The 20,642-nt window shown below is 44.9% G+C and overlaps 1 protein-coding gene across 2 annotated transcripts in view; it reads left to right on the forward strand.

Annotated features, from left to right (window-relative positions):
* Window positions 1-20,642, forward strand: part of NCAPG (non-SMC condensin I complex subunit G) — a 51,567-nt gene that overhangs the window by 13,616 nt on the left and 17,309 nt on the right. The window contains exons 7-17 of one of the 2 annotated variants that reach the window (XM_056555344.1): window positions 2,404-2,553; window positions 4,747-4,887; window positions 6,545-6,668; window positions 9,410-9,499; window positions 10,117-10,296; window positions 10,382-10,492; window positions 11,673-11,792; window positions 12,647-12,955; window positions 14,320-14,501; window positions 15,103-15,277; window positions 15,399-15,560. In XM_056555344.1, the coding sequence (XP_056411319.1) occupies window positions 2,404-2,553; window positions 4,747-4,887; window positions 6,545-6,668; window positions 9,410-9,499; window positions 10,117-10,296; window positions 10,382-10,492; window positions 11,673-11,792; window positions 12,647-12,955; window positions 14,320-14,501; window positions 15,103-15,277; window positions 15,399-15,560 (1,744 nt within the window). The remainder of the gene's footprint in view (window positions 1-2,403; window positions 2,554-4,746; window positions 4,888-6,544; window positions 6,669-9,409; window positions 9,500-10,116; window positions 10,297-10,381; window positions 10,493-11,672; window positions 11,793-12,646; window positions 12,956-14,319; window positions 14,502-15,102; window positions 15,278-15,398; window positions 15,561-20,642) is intronic. The other variant, XM_056555352.1, reaches the window with a different exon arrangement.

A 20,642-nucleotide genomic window follows, 5' to 3' on the forward strand; every position in this document is an offset into this window, starting at 1 on the left:
CATGGTTCCCAACTGCCTTATCTAATGAGCTGTAAAACCAACCCTCTCCTTCAAATCACTGGCCCAACGCTGACACTTCGGGAAAGCTCATTGCTATCCTATACAGTGACCACAACACGTCACTACTCAAAAGGAGAGCCTTCCCTTGTGGGAAAGGTAGCACAACTGAAATGGATGGTTTGTGCACTCTTGATAACACTATATTAAGTTGCATTATTACACATTTTGACACTGCACATATTTCCTTCTTGTTACCAGACAACCCAAATTAAGTCACATACCAAGTGAATGGAGCAAAAGGTTGAGCATGTACGGTACTGCTCCATGCCCTCACGGATGCCCACTATTGTGAACAGTGGAGCTCCTAGTGATTGGATTCCATCAATCAGATATGGTCTTTTATAATCTTGAAATAACATAGTGATAAGTGTCTATACTTACATGTTATGGAGGGTCCCTTTCTTAAACTGATACTATGAAATTGTAGAAACTGTATCTGCTTTAGGGTCTATTCACACGTACAGTATCCTGCACATATTTAAAGCACATGATTTGAAGCTGTGTTCAGTTATTTAGTTTACAGTGAAATCTGCAGCAAAAAATCCTGTGCATCAAATATTCGTAGGATACTGAACGTGTAAATAAACCCTTACAACATATTGTTTCATTATCACCCTCTTCAAATTTCTCCTGTCTCGGTGGGACAAGTCTCCGCTATACCTCGATCACAGCATCATTCTTCCTTCCAGGACTCGCCAGTCCCTCCTGTGGTGGCTTCGGTCCCCTCTTCTTCGTAAGGGACGATCCTTTCTGCCCCTCCACTGGCAGGTCATCTCGACGGATGCCAGTCCCGGCGGTTGGGGAAGAGTCTTCAGGGACCGGACAGTGCAGGGCCATTGGTCCTTCTGAGAAGCTCTTCTCCCCATCAACATCCTATAACCCAGGGCAATCTACCTTTTGCCTCTGCCATTGGGAGCGCCTTCTCCAAGACCATCCTGTCCGTTTCCAGTCGGACAACTCTACAGCTGTGGCCTATTTCAATCGCCAGGGCGGCACACGCAGCTCTGCGAGGATTTACCACTGTACTTGGTGGTCTTATTTTCGTTGGTGTTAATCTCACTCCTTTTCTCCAGTTACGTTCTCTCTCCCACGACTTTTTTCCTTTTTACAGTCGGAGCTGGAACAACGCTTGGCTCTCAGTTCCTTTTAAGGGACAAGTGTCAGCTCTCTCTTCTTCTTTCAGCATCCGATCCTCACATCTGGACTTTTCTGCAGGGTGTCGCTCATGCGGCTCCGCCTTACAGATCCACTACTCCACCTTGGGATCTAAATTCGGTTCTCAGTGCCCTACAGGGTACTCCCTTCGAAACTCTCTGGGATGTTCCTCTTCGTATCCTTTCCTGGAAGGTGGCCTTCCTCATTGTGGTCACTTCCATTATGAGAGTTTCGGAGCTGGCAGCTCTCTCATGCCGTTCGGGCTGTTCAGATTTACTGTGGTACGGGCTGTTCAGATTTACCATTCAGTCACTTCTTCCTTTTGCCAGAGTGACTCCTTCTTTGTGCTTACGGAGGGTCATCGTAAGGGGCTTCCTGCTTCGAAGGCGACCTTTTCACTGCAGATCTGTTCTGCCATTTCGAAAGCTTACCGCAGCAAGGGGAAGACTCCTCCTTTCAGGGTCTCGGCTCATTCCACTCGTTCTGTCGGGGACTTCACAATAGGGCTTCAGCCTTGAAAAATTGTCAGACGGCCACCTGGTCGTCCTTACACACGTTTACGAAGTTTTACCGGGTACATAGCTTTGCATCTGCTGATGCTGGTCTGGGCCGCAAGGTGTTGCAGGCCTCTGTGGTCCAGCTTTCCACCTAAGTTGCTTATATTTTTTGCCCACCCCGGGGACTGCTTTGGTATGTTCCACGGTTTCTGTGTCCCCCAATGGAGCTGATGGAGAAAAGTAGATTTTTATGCTTACCGTAAAATCTCTCTCGGAGGATCCATTGGGGGACACAGCACCCACCCATTTGTTCTGGTGCTCCTGGTTTGGTTACCTGTCCGAGGGGGGTTTCAGTAAAATTTTTATTCTGTGGTTTCCTCGGACAGTTTACTGTTTTTTTTCTTTACCTGTTGGTCCTCTCCTAATGCTCTGGGACTAAACTGATTAGCTCTGGTGCCTGTGGGAGGGTATATCCTGCTGGGAGGGGCCGACTTTTCTTTGTTGCCTAGTGTCAAGCCTCCTAGTGGCAGCAGTATATACCCACGGTTTCTGTGTCCCCCAATGGATCCTCTGAGAAAGAGATTTTACGGTAAGCATAAAAATCTTTTTCCTCTCACAGGCCAGCACATGGTTTTTAGCTATTTAAAATTCATTGTTAGGGTTTTCAGATCAGTTTGTTTTATTTCCCTAGGAAACTGATCCCTTTGGAGTCTTTGAGTCCAGAAAACGTATTGTATTGGAAAGCGCTTTGTGAGTACTTGAAGACAAAGGATGAAGAGGGGGAGGCTGCACTTGAGCAGATTTTACCAGAGCCGGCTGTGTATGTGGAGTATTTGCTGAGGTAAACTTCTCTATGTTTTTTCTTTTTCTAATTTTTTTTTATTCCAGCATCACAACAGCTGCTTAATTTTTAAATTGCCCTTTTGAATAGTTTGAGAATAAACTCTGTCTGGACCAGTAAAATGAAAGTATATGAAATAAAGTCAACGCTATTCTTTAGTCACTGGTATGATGGTGACAGCTTTTGAGTTATTTAGGTTGTCATATTGGAAGAAAGGCCATTCAAAATAAAAGGCTCTCTGTAAGGCAGGTTGACACAGTGGTTTAGGTGGGGAGCTGTAGTGCATATTCCATACAGAAAATCTGCACATACTTCTAGTGTAAATCCCCATTTAGGTGCCATTTGAGGACAAAAACTGAGAACCTACTTTGTAGACGTGTTACTTTCCATTTTTATGGATCAAAACAGTAGGAAAATAATGGCCAATGCTTGGTGGGCTGATCAGCTTTTCAGCCTTACTCCTGTGCTTATCATAAAACATATATAATATATAGGCCCCAGGGAATTAAACCAAATTGCTCTAATAAAGTTAATCAGAGGGCCCCAGTAGTCAGTGAAGCAGAGGTCAGACAGGCATGATACTGTGCAAAGAAGAAAGGAAGAAAAAAAGGGGAGGCCGGCGCCTCGCGTAATTCCGTGGGAGGTGTCGTCCCTTAAAGACCTCCTTAAGTAATGCCTCTCACCTGAAGTAGGACTTGGTCCGTGCGTATCACCCCTATATATCAGGGGTACAGTGGCGATCCTTGGATGCTAGCCGGCAGTGGTATGCGGTGGCGCTACAGTCAGGGATCAAACTTAAAGATTAATAGTATCAACAAACTTTATTGACACATCATATAAAAAAAACAGTAACACATGTGTGCACCTTTTTTATAGTTTATTTTTTATATGATGTCAATAAAATTTGTTGATACTATTAATCTTTAAGTCTGATCCATGATGGTAGCGCCACCACAGTGCTTTATTACCCTCTGAGAACCAATTCATGATACAGCTCCACTCAATGGGTCAGGTGAATATAGCGGAGTGATGTCTGACCGCTGCTCCGTGCAACCAACAGGGGTACGGAACTCTTGTGATCAATAGGGCACCCAGTAGTCACATTGCCCCCTATTCTGCAGATAGGGGATGATTGTCTTCCGGTAAAGGACAGCTCTAGGGACCATTGTTGTGTCCTGTCAATATTTGAGTGCGGCAGTCAACATTATATCTTCCAGCTGACACCTGCAGTGGATGTTTAAGTCCCACACTAAATAGTACAGTGTAATGCAATAATTACCGTATTAAATAATTACCGTTTTAAAGCATGGGTAGTTTTTAAGTGGTAGTGGTTACATTATTGACTTCAATTGTACAAAAAAAGACCAGGAAGCAAAAACCTGTAATAGAGCATTACTGATGCTCCGTTCACACTAGTGTCAGGCTGTTTAGTGCTTGTTTAAATGATCATTCACCTATAAGGCTGCATTCACATCTCGTTTTTTCTTTGTAAAAAAAGGTATGTCTCAAAACCGGACCGAACCGTGTACAACCATATATAGCTCTGGACTGTTTTAAACCATATACGGTTTGAAAATGGATGTCCAGTTGCATACGGTTTAATATGTTATTTTGAAGAAAAAAACGGATATGGTTTTATGTTTGACCTTAAAGAAGTTCTTGTTCTATTTGTGGGAAGAACTTTCGGCGTGCACTGTGCATGTGCAAACTGCAAAACCATATTGTGCAAACCGGATGGAACATTACGCACATATGGTTCCCATTGACCACCTTTTTTTTTTTTTTTTTTTTTTTTTTTAATAACTTATACAGGTTGTATCCGGTTTTTCACCTGGACATAAAACCGTAGTAGACCATGGTTTGGTTTACGGGAAAAAACATAAAACCGTAAATGATGCAAAACGTTCCCAGCCAGATGCTACGTTTGGTATACGGTTTTCAATGACATGTCTATACATACGGTTTGCAATACGGTTCCATACGGTTTTTACACTGATACCGAATACCTAAACTAGGTGTTTTTCATGAATTTTATTTAACAAGGTTTTTTTTTTTTTTTTATTGCCCTAACATATTGGTTTTTCAATTTCTACACTGTCAGTAAATCTCATCATAAATATATATTATCTGTTGTTTGGTTAAATATTAACAAGAGATTATTCTATATATACATGTCTGTCTGTCTCCCTGTAGTTATCTTCGTACACTCCCTGTTCTCACAGAGGAAGAGAAGGCAGACATGACTAAAATTGAAGACCTGATGACTAAAGCATTCATAGGCCAGCAGCTGATTCATATAATAGGCTGCCTGGATACCAGCGAAGAGGGAGGAAGGTAGGTCACAATAACTCATAAAGGTGTTATGTCATTTTACCTTTGCTATAGAAACCTTCCCACAAATTCATTATGTTCATCTGTTACTTTCAAGCTGAAATGACACCTTCGGCAAGTGCAATACATGTGCTACATCTGCAGGAATGAGCTTGACTATTCAGATATTTGTCAGTAGTTAGTCTTTTTATACTGTATATTATTAACTGTATGCACATTTAAAGATTTAAAGGTTTGCAATAAATTGAATAAACAAAAAAAGTTATATACTCGAGTATAAGCCGAGTTTTTCAGCACGATTTTTCCGTGAACTCTCCGCCTGTCATTCCCTTCATCAGTGGTCTTCAACCTGCGGACCTCCAGATGTTGCAAAACTACAACTCCCAGCAAGCCCTGGCATGCTGGGTGTCGTAGTTTTGAAACCTCTGGAGGTCCGCAGGTTGAAAACCACTGCGGCCTTCGTCATCGTCCAGCCCCCCACCTTTTGTTTTGTACTCTCCTCCCCTCGGCGGGAATTTAGGGTGAGCTGGGCCATCTATGCTGCAGGGACTGTCCGGTGGGGATGGTTAATCATTGCGGGCTGTCCATTTTCACTGGGGGGCCTCTTCTCCAAGCTTCGGGCCCGGTTTGTGAAGTTGCCTTGACGAGGACGCACAGGGACTTTGCGCATGAATGTCCCTGTGCGTCGTTGTCAAGGCAACGTCACTACTCCGGGGCCGAAGCGCGGAGAGGAGGCCCCACCGGTGAAAATGGACAGCCCGCAATGACTAACCATCCCCACCGGATGATCCCTGCAGCATAGAGGGCCCGGACCAGGTCACCCTGACTTCCCGCCGAGGGGAGGTGAGTAGAAAACAAAAGGGGGGGGGGGGGGGCTGGATGATGATGAAGGCCGCAGTGGCCTTCAACCTGCAGACCTCCAGAGGTTTCAAAACTACAACTCCCAGCATGCCTGGACAGCCGATGGCTGTCCTGGCATGCTGGGAGTTGTAGTTTTGTAACATCTGGAGGTCCGCAGGTTGAAGGTTGAAGACCACTGATGAAGGGATTGACAGGCGGTGATGATGAAGGGGGCGGGATGATGACGGGGGTCTGGATGATTACGTGGGGGGTTGATGTATTTCACACCCTAGGCTTATAGTAGAGTCAATAACTTTTCCTGGGTTTTTGAGGTAAAATTAGGGGCCTCGGCTTATATACGGGTCGGCTTATACTCGAGTATATACGGTAAGTACCTGAACATAGTTGCTGTACTCTTCTGGGGTACTAGTTCTACACTTCAAACAATAGTCGCATAAACTTGCTTGTCAGTTTCCAGACCTCAGATGAACCATCCCCTATAGAAATTGATGGGGAGATTTATCAAATCCTGTCCAGAGGAAAAGTTGCTGAGTTGCCCATAGCAACCAATCAGATTGCGTCTTTCATTTTTCACAGTCCTTTTCAAAAATGAAAGAAGCGATCTGATTGGTTGCAACTTTTCCTCTGTACATGTTTTGATATATCTCCCCCTGAGTCTTTATAATCTCAATGCTGCTCACCATAGCCCTGAGCAGCATCTATGTGTTGCCTTGATTTATAACCTATACTTTGACAATAGCAGGTTTCATGAAAAGCTGAATGCTGGAATGTTATTTTTTTTAATTTTTTTTTTCTATAGAAAACGTCTTCTTGCCGTGTTACAGGAAATACTCATCATGCCGAATGTTCCAACGTCTTTTATTTCTTCTTTGGTGGAAATCTTGCTTAATATTCTGAAAGATGATGACCGCAGAATTATAACCGTACGTAGCACATAGGTTATAGCTAGAGATGAGCAAACTTACAGTAAATTCGATTTGTCACGAACTTCTCGGCTCGGCAGTTGATGACTTATCCTGCATAAATTAGTTCAGGTGGGCTGGAAAAGGTGGATACAGTCCTAGGAAAGAGTCTCCTAGGACTGTATCCACCTTTTCCAGCCCACGGGAGCACCTGAAAACTGAACTAATTTATGCAGGGTAAGTCATCAACTGCCGAGCCGAGAAGTTTATGAGGAATCGAATTTACTGTAAGTTCGCTCATCTCTAGTTATAGCATTCTGGTGGTTGTGCATAAAATCTGTGGCTAAGAGACTGCCACAATGTCCGTAAACTGTTGGGTGTCTGAATACGAGGAGCCTCGCCTCCACTTGGGTGATAATGGTTGTATGTTATTTTAAAGAGGCCACACATCCGATTGAGGCAGGGGAAAAAAAAATCCTAAAGTTTCAGTTGTGTGTTTAAGGCTGATAATACAAATTAATACAAATAATACAAATAAACTGAGGAATCCTGGGGGAGACTTATCAAAACCTGTGTAGAGGAAGTGTGGTGCAGTTGTCCATAGCAACCAATCAGATTGCTTCTTTTATTTTTAAATAGGCCTCTGAAAGAAGCAATATGATTGGTTGCACTGGCAAACTGCACCACTTTTCCTGTACATGAGTTTGGATAAATCTCCCCCATAATTTTTATAGTTAAGCTCTGTGTGCAAAAACTCATTCTATGCATATTTGCTGAAATTCCTATTGTAAGCATTGGTAGAATTGCGAGTATAATTTGGATTTATATAATCTTTATTTAACCTTCATTGGTCACCTGAGCACTTCAAAATCCTGAAGATTATACTACACTGCTCAAAAAAAAATAAGGGAACACTAAGATAACACATCCTAGATCTGAATGAACTAATCGTATGAAATACTTTCGTCTTTACATAGTTGAATGTGCTGACAACAAAATCACACAAAAATTATCAATGGAAATCAAATGTATCAACCCATGGAGGTCTGGATATGGAGTCACACTCAAAATCAAAGTGGAAAACCACATTACAGGCTGATCCAACTTTATGTAATGTCCTTAAAACAAGTCAAAATGAGGCTCAGTAGTGTGTGTGGCCTCCGTTTGCCCGTATGACCTCCCTACAATGCCTGGGCATGATCCTGATGAGGTGGAGGATGGTCTCCTGAGAAATGTCCTCCCAGACCTGGACTAAAGCATCTGCCAACTCCTGGACAGTCTGTGGTGCAACATGGCGTTGGTGGATGGAGCGAGACATGATGTCCCAGATGTGCTCAGTCGGATTCAGGTCTGGGGAACGGGCGGGCCAATCCATGGTATCAATGCCTTCCTCTTACAGGAACTGCTGACACACTCCAGCCACATGAGGTCTAGCATTATCTTGCTTTAGGAAGAAACCAGGGCCAACCGCACCAGCATATGGTCTCACAAGGGGACTGAGGATCTCATCTTGGTACCTAATGGCAGTCAGGCTACCTCTGGCAAGCACATGGAAGGAGGGCTTTGCGGCCCCCAAAAGAAATGCCACCCCACACCATTACTGACCCACCACCAAACCAGTCATGCTAGAGGATGTTGCAGGGAGCAGAATGTTCTCTGTGGCGTCTCCAGACTCTGTCACGTGCTCAGTGTGAACCTGCTTTCATCTGTGAAGAGCACAGGGTGCCAGTTGCAAATTTACCGATCTCAGTCTGGTAAATGCCAAATGTCCTGCACGGTGTTGGGCTCTAAGCACAACCCACATTTGTGGACGTCGGGCCCTCATACCACCCTTATGGAGTCTGTTTCTGACCGTTTGAATGGACACATGCACATTTGTGGCCTGCTGGAGGTCATTTTGCAGGACTCTGGCAGTGCTCCTCCTGCTCCTCCTTGCACATAGATGGAGGTAGCAGTCCTGCTGCTGGGTTGTTGCCTACGGCCTCCTCCACGTCTCCTGATGTACTGGCCTGTCTCCTGGTAGCGCCTCCATGCTCTGGACACTGCGCTGACAGACACAGCAAACCTTCTTGCCACAGCTCTCATTGATGTGCCATCCTGGATGAGCTACACTACCTGAGCCACTTGTGTAGTTTGTAGACTCAGTCTCATGCTACCACTAGAGTGAAAGCACCGCCAACATTCAAAAGTGACCAAAACATCAGCCAGGAAGCATAGGAACTGAGAAGTGGTCTGTGGTCACCATTTACAGAACCACTCCTTTATCGGGAGTGTCTTGCTAATTGCCTATAATTTCCACCTGTTGTCTGTTCCATTTGCCCAACAGCATGTGAAATTGATTGTCAATCAAAAGTGTTGCTTCCTGAGTGGACAGTGTGATTTCACAGAAGTGTGATTGACTTGGAGTTACATTGTGTTGTTTAAGTGTTCCCTTTATTTTTTTGAGCAGTGTATTTTTTTGCACTAGAACATTCCCTACATTCCCTTAGGGCGATTATAACCTAAATTTAAATCCTGATTAAGTAAACATTTTAACCTCCCTTACGCTTAAAGGGGTACTCCGGGGAAACACAACTTATACTTATTTTGTGCATATAAGGCTAATCTGACCTCTGGGACCCCCTGTGATTCCCCAAGGATTGACTGAGCAGGTCATCACGCAAGCAAATTAACCATTATCATCAAGGGGACGTTGGTTAATTGTGTTTTGTCCTTACACTTTTTCCCCCAACTTTATTTCTTTTATATTTTCTGATAAACAGGTAGCAGAAATAATTTCTGAGCTCCGAGAGCCAATTGTCACAGTTGATAACCCACCAGATGTTGCAGAATCTAGAAAATTGCAAGTAAAGGTAAGTTGGACTAACATTTCAGTGTCATAAATTTTGTATTTTTTTGTTTTTTTGCAAAACTGTGTAAGACTGAGTGCAGATTCTGGTAAACAAATAACCTAGAGCAGTCATAGGCAACCTTCAACACTGCAGAGGTCATGGACTACATTTCCTATGATTACACATAATGGGGACTAAGGCAGAGACGAGTAGTAGTAAGTGCCATACCACCTATTTACATAAAGATTTTAACCCCTTAAGATCTCAGCCCACCTTTCACCGCCGCTGGAGACCCCTGCAATATTGCATGCGGCACCCACCTGTTTCTTGTCCAGAAGCGCTGGAGGGTCTGGGTTGCGACCACGGGAACGGAAGTCCGTGACGTCAGGCTCCCGTGTGACGTCACGCCCCGTCCCCTCAATGCAAGTCTATGGGAGAGGGCGTGACGGCCGTCACGCCCCCTCCCTTAGACCTGCATTGATTGGGCGGGACTATGAAGTCACGAGCTCCCGGCTCCAGCGTTTGGAAAAGTTTGTTCCAAACGCTGAGCAGCGGAGTGCCCCTTTAATACATTGTGAGCCTTCTTTTTTGGTTTGTGCTGAAAATTACTTTAGGTAAATGTTTGTTTCATAATGCAGATTGCCGATGTGAAGGTGCAGCTTATCGAAACCAAACAAGCTTTAGAAGATTCCATAAATTCACAAGACTTCAGCCGTGCCTCCGAATTAAAGGAAAAGGTGGCCGATCTGGAGAAACTAAAAGCTCAGCTGATTAAAGAGGCAGAAGAGCCAGAACTTAAAGAAGTCCGTGTGGAAAAGGTTTGAGACTTTTCTTTTGTTGTTTGTATTTTTCCTTGTAAATATCGCTGTGTGTTTGCATATGTTGCTGTTTCTCTGCCTACAGAATGACCCTGAAACACTCCTTAAGTGCCTGATCATGTGCAACGAGCTGCTAAAGCATATCTCACTTTCTAAAGGACTTGGAGGAACATTGAATGAGATTATTCAGTCACTGGTAAGTGTTCAGGCGCTGGCAGCGTTGTTGTCTTTGATAAATACAATTACAATGTAGTTACAATAGTGGTAAACAACTGGTTATAATAACATCCCGGCTGTTCTGATGCCATGTAAATCTTGTTGGTTAGTAAGAGAGTTTGATGCGTAATTGACAAGACAATACTGGGCTGCAGAGATTTATTTATTTTTGGAGCGCTTGAATTTTATTAGGTTTGGGCTAGTAATTGAATTATAAAAATTTTTTTGGTTTTAAACACTTTTTGGACTTTTTTAGTCAGAATCACCAACTATGGGCATCCTCTTCTCTTTACGATTGAGGTTGCTCCAGGAGCACAATGGTCTGGAGTAAAACCCGAAATGGGGGGGAGAAGCTAGTTTGTGTTTTTAGGTTTTATTTCTCAGCCCTTCTGTAGTCCACTAGATGGCTTATAACTTAAAAGTTTATTCCTTTAGAATTCAGCTGTACAAAAGCCTTTCAGCAGCTCAGGATTTAAAGAAAATGGGAAAAAAAAATCATTGTGCGACAAAATTGAAGAAAAAAACAACATTTTGTAACATAGATCAATGATTGGCCCGCTTGACTGCTCATGCCTGGAGCTCATGCCTGGATCCCGAACAGCCCCCTGAGCTAACTGACAGCAGTTTAGTTTCACTATTTCACTATATGTGATCAACTTAAAACGCGCGTCTAAAGGGTTAATAGCGTGCGGCACCGCGATCAGTGCCACGGGTTCCAGCTGTTGTTAGAGGCTGGGCCTGACCCGCTATGATGCGGGGCCACGGCGCGGCCCCGCGTTATAGAAAGGGAGTGGGCGAAGGGTGTACAGGTACGCCCTTTGTCCCGAACAGGTTAAATAGAAGTAATTTACAAATCTGTAACTTTCTGGCAAAAAATAAAAATTCCAGCGGAGTAACCCTTTTAAAGGGATCGTCAACTTTTGCAATAATTTTTCTATGTTCCTTTGCCGGTTGTAATAAATGTGCTACCCTACACCCCCAGTAATAAAAGATCAAGGAAAAAGAGACAAAAGCCAGTAAGGTGAATATTTTCTCTAGCAGTGATGGAAAACTGAACCATTTCAGAAATGTCTGTAGGAGAAGTGTGGGAAGCCTCATTCTAAATACATTGTCATCTTTACATGTGGTATATTTTAAATTGGCTTTTTGCACTGTCACAGATCCTACCAGGTATAACCAACGTTCATCCATCTGTAAGAAACATGGCTGTCTTATGTATTGGATGCTGTGCATTACAGAACAAAGATTTTGCAAAGCAACACCTAACCCTGCTGTTACAGGTGAGTTCTATGTGCGAAGTGCTGGGGTATATGTTGTATGTTTTTGTGACAATATTTTGTAACTCTTGGTTATGGCTGTAGATCCTGTTGGATGTCTGCTAAAAAAAAAATTCAGAAGTGCTAACACTAGGGCCAGTTTAAGTTTACCACCCCAGAATCTTTTTGGAGTGTGGCAGGAAAGCCATGAAAACTCTAAGGATTTCATACAATTATCTGAAGTGGTGCGGGACCTTCTCCTTCGCTCTGTTATCCGGAGTTGTGAAAGACCTGACGGACATGATAGTCATTTCATTGTGCAGCAGGTCCTGCTAATGAAGTGAAATAGAAGGTCCTGCACTATAAAAAGAGCAGAGGATGCAAAGGTCTCAGTGCAGGAGCCAGGGCAGGTGAAAAGGATTTTTATTTATCTACTTTTAATTGGGGGGGAAAAGACGTAATGGGTACATCTGCCTTATAAGTGGTGTCCTACCTACCGACTGGGGGCTTCAACCTATCTGCTGGGAGCTTCTACATAACAGGGTTGATTTCCTACCTTCCTACGGGGGGGGGGGGGGGTGTATGGGGGCATTGGGGGTCGGCATATCTACCTCATGTTCAGCTTTGATCTAAGGCTTCACAAAGTCTATCTCTGTCATAGGACAAAAAAGAAGTTTCAGCGATTGGTATCTGTGAGTAAAAAAATATGTATCAGAAACATAAAAAATAGTATCAGACATCCCGAATGCAAATGTATACTTACCCTTATTTTGGAAGGAATTTTGAATAGCAAAGTAACAGACTATTATAAACAGAAGAGTTTTAGATGGTGTATTAGTTTGTAATATGTTCTGATGTTTGACATACTGTTCTTGCAGATTTCACAACTTGATGATGTCAAGGTACGGACCAGTGCCCTGAATTCAGTCATTGACCTTCTTCTACTTTTTGGACTCGAAATTTTTTCAAAATCAAAGTTAGATGGAGCTGAAAATCCGCAGAATAATCCTGAGGAGCTAAATGAATCATCTGAGACAGAAGAATTAGACTCTAATAATCCCGAGAAGATAAATGAACCATCTGAACCTGAAAAATCAGACTCTATTAAAACTCAGGAAGAGGATGTAGAAAAAGCGTCAACTGTAAATGCCATTTTAACACTGTTTGCTGAATTTCTAGACAGTGAGGTATGTAGTGATATCACGAACATTACTGTGTATCTGATCACTCCAGAATTACTGATTTAGTGCTGTATCTCCTTGACATTTCTGAAGACAAAGGGCCACATTTACTTATGCTGCCATACTGTATGTAGGAAACACAAAGTAGACTGTTTAAAGGGGTATTCCGGCCAAAAACATTTTATCCCCTATCCAAAGTATAGGACTGCGTCTCTAGTTTCGGAAACCTCCGGGTTTCTGGGACTGGGGATGTGACGTCACACCATGCCCCCCTCCATTCATGTCTATGGGAGGGGGCGTGACGGCCGTCACGCTCCCTCCCATAGACATGAATGGAGGGGGCATGGCGTGATGCGGGTGCTGCAGGGAGATTGCGGGGGTCTCAGCAGCGGACCCCCCGTGAACAGACATCTTATCCCCTATCCTCTTGATAGGGGGTAAAAAATGTTTTTGCCTGGAATACCCCTTTAAGGCCCCGTTCACACTACTGAATTTCGCTCTAATTCTGCTTACAGCAGATTCTTATTGATCTCAATTGGATTCTGCTGCAAAGTTCACACTATGGAAATTCCATAAAACTTCTGAGGCAGAACTAGTTTCTGCTGGTAGATGTGAACAGGTTCAGTCTTTCGGCAGAATCTGTCATGTCTAGTAAACCGCTGTGTACGCTGCCAGTCATTGCCATGGGATTCATATCTCTCACTGCATGCACGCTAATCGAAGTCACTGATCCTCTGCCTGCGCTACCACCACCATCTTACAATGGGCTCATGAGACTGCTCGGCACACAATAGTGGTGGTAGTGCCATTATCAGTGTAGACTGTAGACCCTGACTAATGATAGACCCAAAACATGAATGTTTTCTGCTTTTTGTTATTTTTATCAAATACACATGCCAGTAATTTCAATGCAGACCATGTGAATTACTGTAGCCCTTTACTTATTCCCTGCTTTTATAAGCTGCAGGAGCCGATAGTTGGCTAAAATAATTTAGGCTATAATCCGAAGACAATTACAAGCAGACTGCATCTGTATACCAGACTTGCAAGTTGTTTAGGACCTGTAATTGCAGCAGCCTCAGCACATGTATCTGTAACACGGCAGGCAGCACAAACGACTAGGCTCTGAGGGGAAACTCTTTACAGAGTTACTATATGTAAAATAGAAGAGCATCCAATATTAAATTTTTCATTGGTTTAAACTCCATGTAGGGGATGCTTTAGGAGTCAAAACTAAATTATTTTACTATTTTTGGGAGTTATCACAATTATTGGGGTGTTATCGCTGAGATGCAGTTTACATATTTAACTGAATTATTTCTGGGTTTTTAACTTCATATTCATTATTTTTTTTTTTTCTCTAATATCAGATTCCAGAAATAAGGACTGAAACAGCAGAAGGCTTGGCAAAACTTATGTTCTCTGGAAGACTGATCAGTTCCAAACTCTTATCTCGTTTAATTTTACTTTGGTACAATCCGGTGACAGATGAGGATACAAAATTGCGCCATTGTCTGGGGGTTTTCTTCCCCATATTTGCTTATTCTAGTCGGTAAGCTTTCTACATCTAGCTGTTAATCATTACCTACAGGAAAGGCGCCCGCTTCATGAGATTTTTTTCTATGTGAGCATGTAAGGGTGTGTTGCATGCAGATTTTCGGCAGATTTGCAGTAGAATTGATCTTTTGCAAATCACCATCATACACTTGCTGCTGAATTATACATATCCAGTTTGCCCTATAATCCATTCTGTGTGAATGGAGGTTTTGTTGCCTCATTCCCATGTGTTGCAGTGTAGAATCCACTATAAATGAACAAAACTGTCTGAACATGATGAAAAGATGCTCATACTATTAAACTGTTGCACCTACTGAAATGCTGTTTGTGCTGTTGCCAAAAAGTGCTATATGGAAATCTGGTTAAAAGACACTGGAAAAGCTGCTACGAGCTCCATTTACCTGAATGCTGTATAATGGGTGGCTGTGTGATGCCTTGAAGGGATTGTAGCACTAAACAGTATTGCTAGCCCCATATTCTCAGGATTGATTGGGAGTCCCAATGGTCAGACACTTGCCAATCATTTTAAAAGTAGGGATACGGTAACTTGTGTCTACCATGATATCTGAAATGTCCATTTCCACCTTCACCCATAGAACCAATCAGGAGTGCTTTGCGGAAGCTTTCCTTCCCACCCTAGAAACGCTGTTCAATGCTCCGGCCTCCTCTCCACTGGCCGATGTTGATGTTTCCAATGTTGCTGAACTCTTAGTCGATCTTACAAGACCAAGTGGACTGAAGCAACAAACAAAAGCTTCTCAGGACTATCAGGTGACTATATATACTGTTCTCCTAGTCCTTGTGGAAGCAATGCAGAGTCTGTGATCTATTTAGGTTAATGTGTATGAATTTTTCGGGTTATCATAATTTGTGCCATCTTCCTCTTTTTTAGATCTCCACTGTTCATGACAACCTGGCTTTAAAAATGTGCAATGAAATAATGAAAGATCTTACTTCTCCAGACGTTCGCATATATGCAAAAGCTTTGTGTTCTCTTGAGCTATCAAAAGAATTGGGAAAAGAGCTGCTTCCTATACTGGATAGTGCACTGGAGGTAAGGGTTTAGGGGTTCGAGAACAAATAGATGACATAGGATGTTTTACTGTTAACTTTAAAAGTGACTCCTCCCAATCTGCTTCTTTTATCCATATTTTATATTTTGAGATTGAGGAGCAATGCCTTCATACAGTTAGATGGAAGTCTTTCTCCAGCTGCCACTAGGGGGAGCTCAGTGTATACAGATTTAATAAATTCAGTAATTTTGTTGTATGTCGTTGACTACAGGTAACCGGAATGTATAATTTATCATATTCAGGGGTGTGGAAATTTTATAAAAAACTAATTGACCACGGGACTAAAATGGAGCAAAATCTACTTGTCCCTCATGACGATCCACTTGTCCGGGCAAATTTTCGCTTTTACGCTCTCGTTTTTTCCTCCTCGCCCTATAATAGCCATAACTACCTACTATAATGATACCTTTTAATTTTTCAATAACACATTCTCTGAACCAAAAAAAAAAAAAAAAATATATATATTTTATATATATATATATATATATATATATATATATATATATATATATATATATATATATATATATATATATATATATATATATATATATAATATATTTAGGGAAGTGAAATTGAAATAGTAAAAGATAATTTTGCAGATTTGTTGGTTTTCTTTTCTACGCCATTTACCTTGTGGTTGAGGTAACATGTTAGTTTTATACTTTAGGCGCCTGATTACAGCAATACCAGATTTGTATAGTTTACATCACGTTTTACTAATTCTGAACTTATACTTTCACTTTTGCCGTCCGTCTCTGCTGGCGTTTAGGCCGCCCGCCCTATTCCCCCGAGCGCTATGCGGACTAGACATGACGGTTCTTCGGCCGTCTGTAGCTCCGCCCACTCCACGAATCAGCGTCCAATCAGCGCTGTGGGCGCGATTTTTCTATGTGTAGGGGCCTGTTACCGTGTGCCTTGCTTCTGGCACTCCCCTCCCTTCCTAGTGGCTGGCCTGTTCAGTATTTCTGACTGCAGGGAGTGGGTTTTCTCTGAAGCTTACAGGGGACGCAGTCTAGGGGAGAAAGTTCATGGGACAGGTCTCCTCTCTAGGGCTATTCTCCCTCTACGCAGAAACCTGAAATTTCAGTGCCTTATTATATCTGTAGCACTGTGATACTAAAATGTCTGGCTCTGCCTAGACCTCTTGCCCTGTCTGCTCCACTGCTCCCCCAGACACCCGGGTGCTCCCTGATGCCCCCTGGTCCCGGTGGGTTCAGCCGCTCGGTTCTGTGCGCCGATTCTGGATCTCAACCGTCTCTTTCCCATCCGCCACATCAGAGTGGAATCGGTATTGGCGTCCCTGGAACAAGGAGAGTTCCTTCCATCGGTGGACATCAAGGATGCCAACCTCCTATGTCATTGTTTCCGGGCCATCATCGGTACCTCCGCTTTGCGGCTCCAGAAGGGTAATTTCAATTTGTAGCCCTCCCTCTTGGTCTAGCCTCGGTGCCTTGGGTCTTTACAAGATCCTGGCACCAGTGATGGGCCTCTTACGGTCAAGGGGAATCTCGGTGACCCCTACCTGATGACCTTCTCATCAGGCTCCAACCGGAGCCCAGACTCTGGAGAATCTGGACGTCACTCTCCACACTCTGACTCGCTTGGGTGGATGATCAACCGGGACAAGTCAGTCCTCCGTCCTACCCAGTCTCTAACCTTTCCAGGACTTCGATTCTTCACGGCCTCTGCCCGAATTGGTCTTCTGGGACAGACGTCTGGCGCTCCGGTCGGGGGTCCGCTCCCTTCGGTCCCAGGTATCAGTCTCCATCCGTACTTGTATGGAGGTCCTGGGTCGGATGGTGGCAACTATGGAGGCCATACCCTTTGCCCAGTTTCATTACCGCCCCCTTCATCTGGCGATTCTCTCTAGATGGGACAGGTCTCCTCTATCCATCGATCGTCAGATTGTTCTCCTCGCAGGGTCCGTCAGTCTTTGCTCTGGGGGCTCCGCTCCCCCCCCTTCTCCTCCAAAGGCGGTCGTTTCTTCCCCTTCTCTGGCAGGTGGTTACAACGGAGGCCAGCCTGTCGGGCTGGGGCGGCGTGTTCCGGGATTGGACGGTTCAGGGACTCTGGTCTCCCCTGGAGACCCCTCTTCCAATAAACATATTGGAATTGTGGGCGATTCTTCTTTTCTTATTCATTGGGAGTTCCGTCTTCAGTCTCGTCCTGTCCGCGTTCTGTCAGATAACGCCACATCCGTGGCATACATAAATCGACAGGAAGGCTCTCGCGGCTCGGCAGCCATGGTCGAGGTGACCAAGATTCTCACTTGGCCGGGAAACAAGGTTCCGGCCATCTCCGCAATTCACATTCCGGGAGTGCTCCACTGGGAAGCGGACTTCCTCAGTCTGTCCTCGCCCGACCCCCGGCGAGTGGTCCCTTCACCCGGAGGTATTTGTGCAGCTCTGCGACCTCTGGGGCATTCCGGACGTGGACCTCTTCGCGTTCCGGCTCGATCGCTTGATCCTTCCGTTGATGTCCAAGTCCCGGGACCCTCAGGATCTGCCGTGGACGCCCTAAGGGTAGGGCGAACCCCGCCCAAGAAACCACATTTGTTCCCTCCTCTTCCGCTCCTTCCCAGGGTGCTGAGGAATATCAAAGCAGAGGACGTCCCCGCCATTCTGGTAGCTCCATATTGGCCCGAAGGTCGTGGTACGCCGACTTAGTCAGGCTCCTGGACGACACTCCCCTCTGCCTGCACCTACTTGCTCAGGGTCCTCTTTGCCACCCCATTTTACAGTCGCTACATTCGACGGCGTGGCAGTTGAGACCGCGGTTCTGAGGGCCGTGGGTTCTCTTCCCAGTCATTCACACCTTGCTCAAGGCACGTAAGCCCTCCTCCTCAAGAATTTACCACCGTTCTGGTGTTCCTATCTTCGTTGGTGTGCGGCTCAGGGCTTCTCTCCGGTAACCTTCTCGGTTTCCCGAACTTCTCTCCATTTTGTAGTTGGGGTTGGAACTGGGGTTGTCTCTCAGTTCCCTTAAAGGTCAGGTTTCGGCCTTGCTATTCTTTTTCAGCGGCCTCTGGCTTCTAATTCTCATGTCCGGACCTTCCTTCAAGGAATAGCGCACGCTGTTCCTTATCGGTCCTCCTCTCCCCCTTGGGACTTGAAATTGGTTCTGAGTACCCTCCAGGGTGCACCCTTGGAGCCCCGTAGAGAGGTGTCTCTCCGCCTCCTTTCTTGGAAAGTGGCGTTTCTTGTGGCTATCACCTCCATCCGGAGGGTGTCTGAACTGGCAGCTCTTTCCTGCCATTCTCCGTTTCTGGTGATCCATCAGGACAAGGTAGTTTTCCGGCCAGATCCTTCCTTTTTGCCCAAGGTGGTCTCGGCCTTTCATCTCAGTGAGGACATTGTCCTCCCATCCTTTGTCCTGCTCCCTCTCATCCTAGGAGCACTTACTACACAAGCTGGATGTAGTCCGGGCTGTTCGGGCTTATCCTTCCATCTCTCTTCATTTCGTCAGTGTGATTCCTTTTTTGTCCTTATGGAAGGTCATCGCAAAGGACAACCTGCTTCCAAGGCCACCATTTCAAGGTGGATTCGGTCCGCCATTTCGGAAGCCTATCGCTGCAAGGGGAGGATTCCTCCTTTCAAGGTTGTGGCTCATTCCACTCGTTCTGTCGGGGCATCCTGGGCTCTCCAGAATAGAGCCTCGGCCTCGCTGATTTGCAGGCGACTACCTGGTCGTCTTTGCACACTTTTTTGAGGTTTTACAGAGTTCATACTTTTGCATCGGCTGATGCTAGTCTGGGGCGTAAAGTGTTGCAGGCAGCAGTGGATTGGCCGTCTGCCTGATTACTTATCTGCCCTCCCACGGTCTGTGTCCCCCAATGGAGCCGATAGAGAAAAGGAGATTTTTTAACACTTACCGTAAAATCTTTCTCGACGGATCCATTGGGGGACACAGCTCTCGCCCTTTTTTGGGATTTTTTCCTTTGGTTCTCTGTCCGAGGGTGTGTTCAGTTATGTTTTTTCTTCTGCTTCTCGGACAGTTTTGGGTCTTCTTGACCTGACGGTCTCCTCCTCCTATTGCTCTAGAACTTAAACTGATTACCTCAGAGCCTGAAGGCGGGTATATCCTGCTGGGAGGAGCCGACTTTTTTTTTTTATTACCATAGTGTCACACCTCCTAGAGACAGCAAGATACACCCACGGTCTGTGTCCCCCAATGGATCCTCCGAGAGAGATTTTACGGTAAGTGTTAAAAAATCTCCTTATTTTTATGTCTACATGTTTTTATATAGGAAAAGGGTGTGATTTGAACTTTTAACATGGAAGGGGTTAATGCAGCGGTCTTCAAACTGTGGCCCTCCAGATGTTGCAAAACTACAACTCCCAGCATGCCCGGACAGCCAACAGCTGTTCTGGCATGCTGGCAATTTTAGTTTTGTAACATCTGGAGGGCCACAGTTTGGAGACCACTGGGTTAATGTGTCTTTCAAACTTATATTAAAACTTTTTTTTTTACACTTTATTACACTTATATGAGGAATCATTAGATTCCTCAGACAGATGAATTGATTCTATTGAACTCTATTAATCTGTGTGACCTGTGATCCATTGATAGAGCCTGGCTGGTCTAGGCTCTATCAATGACAGAGCGGGACAGCAGGGAACAGGGGTAAGCCCTCCGGCTACCTCTATAGTGGAGCCCGCTCCATACTCCCCTGTGAGCGCCACATGCATCTCCCCGTGCAGACGTGCCTCCTCTCCTCAGCTCTCCGAAGCTACAGCTGGGGGGAGTGAAGGCAGAGGACGCAGGTCTGCACGGGGAGCAAGAAGCCACGCCCCCTCATCTCCCCCCGCATGTCTGCTGAGCAGGGGAGAGAAGACATACACAGCTTCTCATCTCCCCCTGCTCTGCTTCGGAGGACACAGGTTTTTACAGCCGGGGGCTGCAGAGTATGGAGCGGGCAGGAGTCGGGAGCCCGCTCCATACAGTCTGCAGAGTGCTGCCGCGCTTGTCAGGTCCGGCCCTGCTAAGGGCCGGACAAAATCACCTGCCCGGAACTGCTTGTCCCGGGCGATAGGAATTCCACATCCCTGCATATTGCTTTG

This window comes from Hyla sarda, chromosome 1 (assembly GCF_029499605.1).
Source record: "Hyla sarda isolate aHylSar1 chromosome 1, aHylSar1.hap1, whole genome shotgun sequence".
Classification (NCBI taxonomy): Eukaryota; Metazoa; Chordata; class Amphibia; order Anura; family Hylidae; genus Hyla; species Hyla sarda.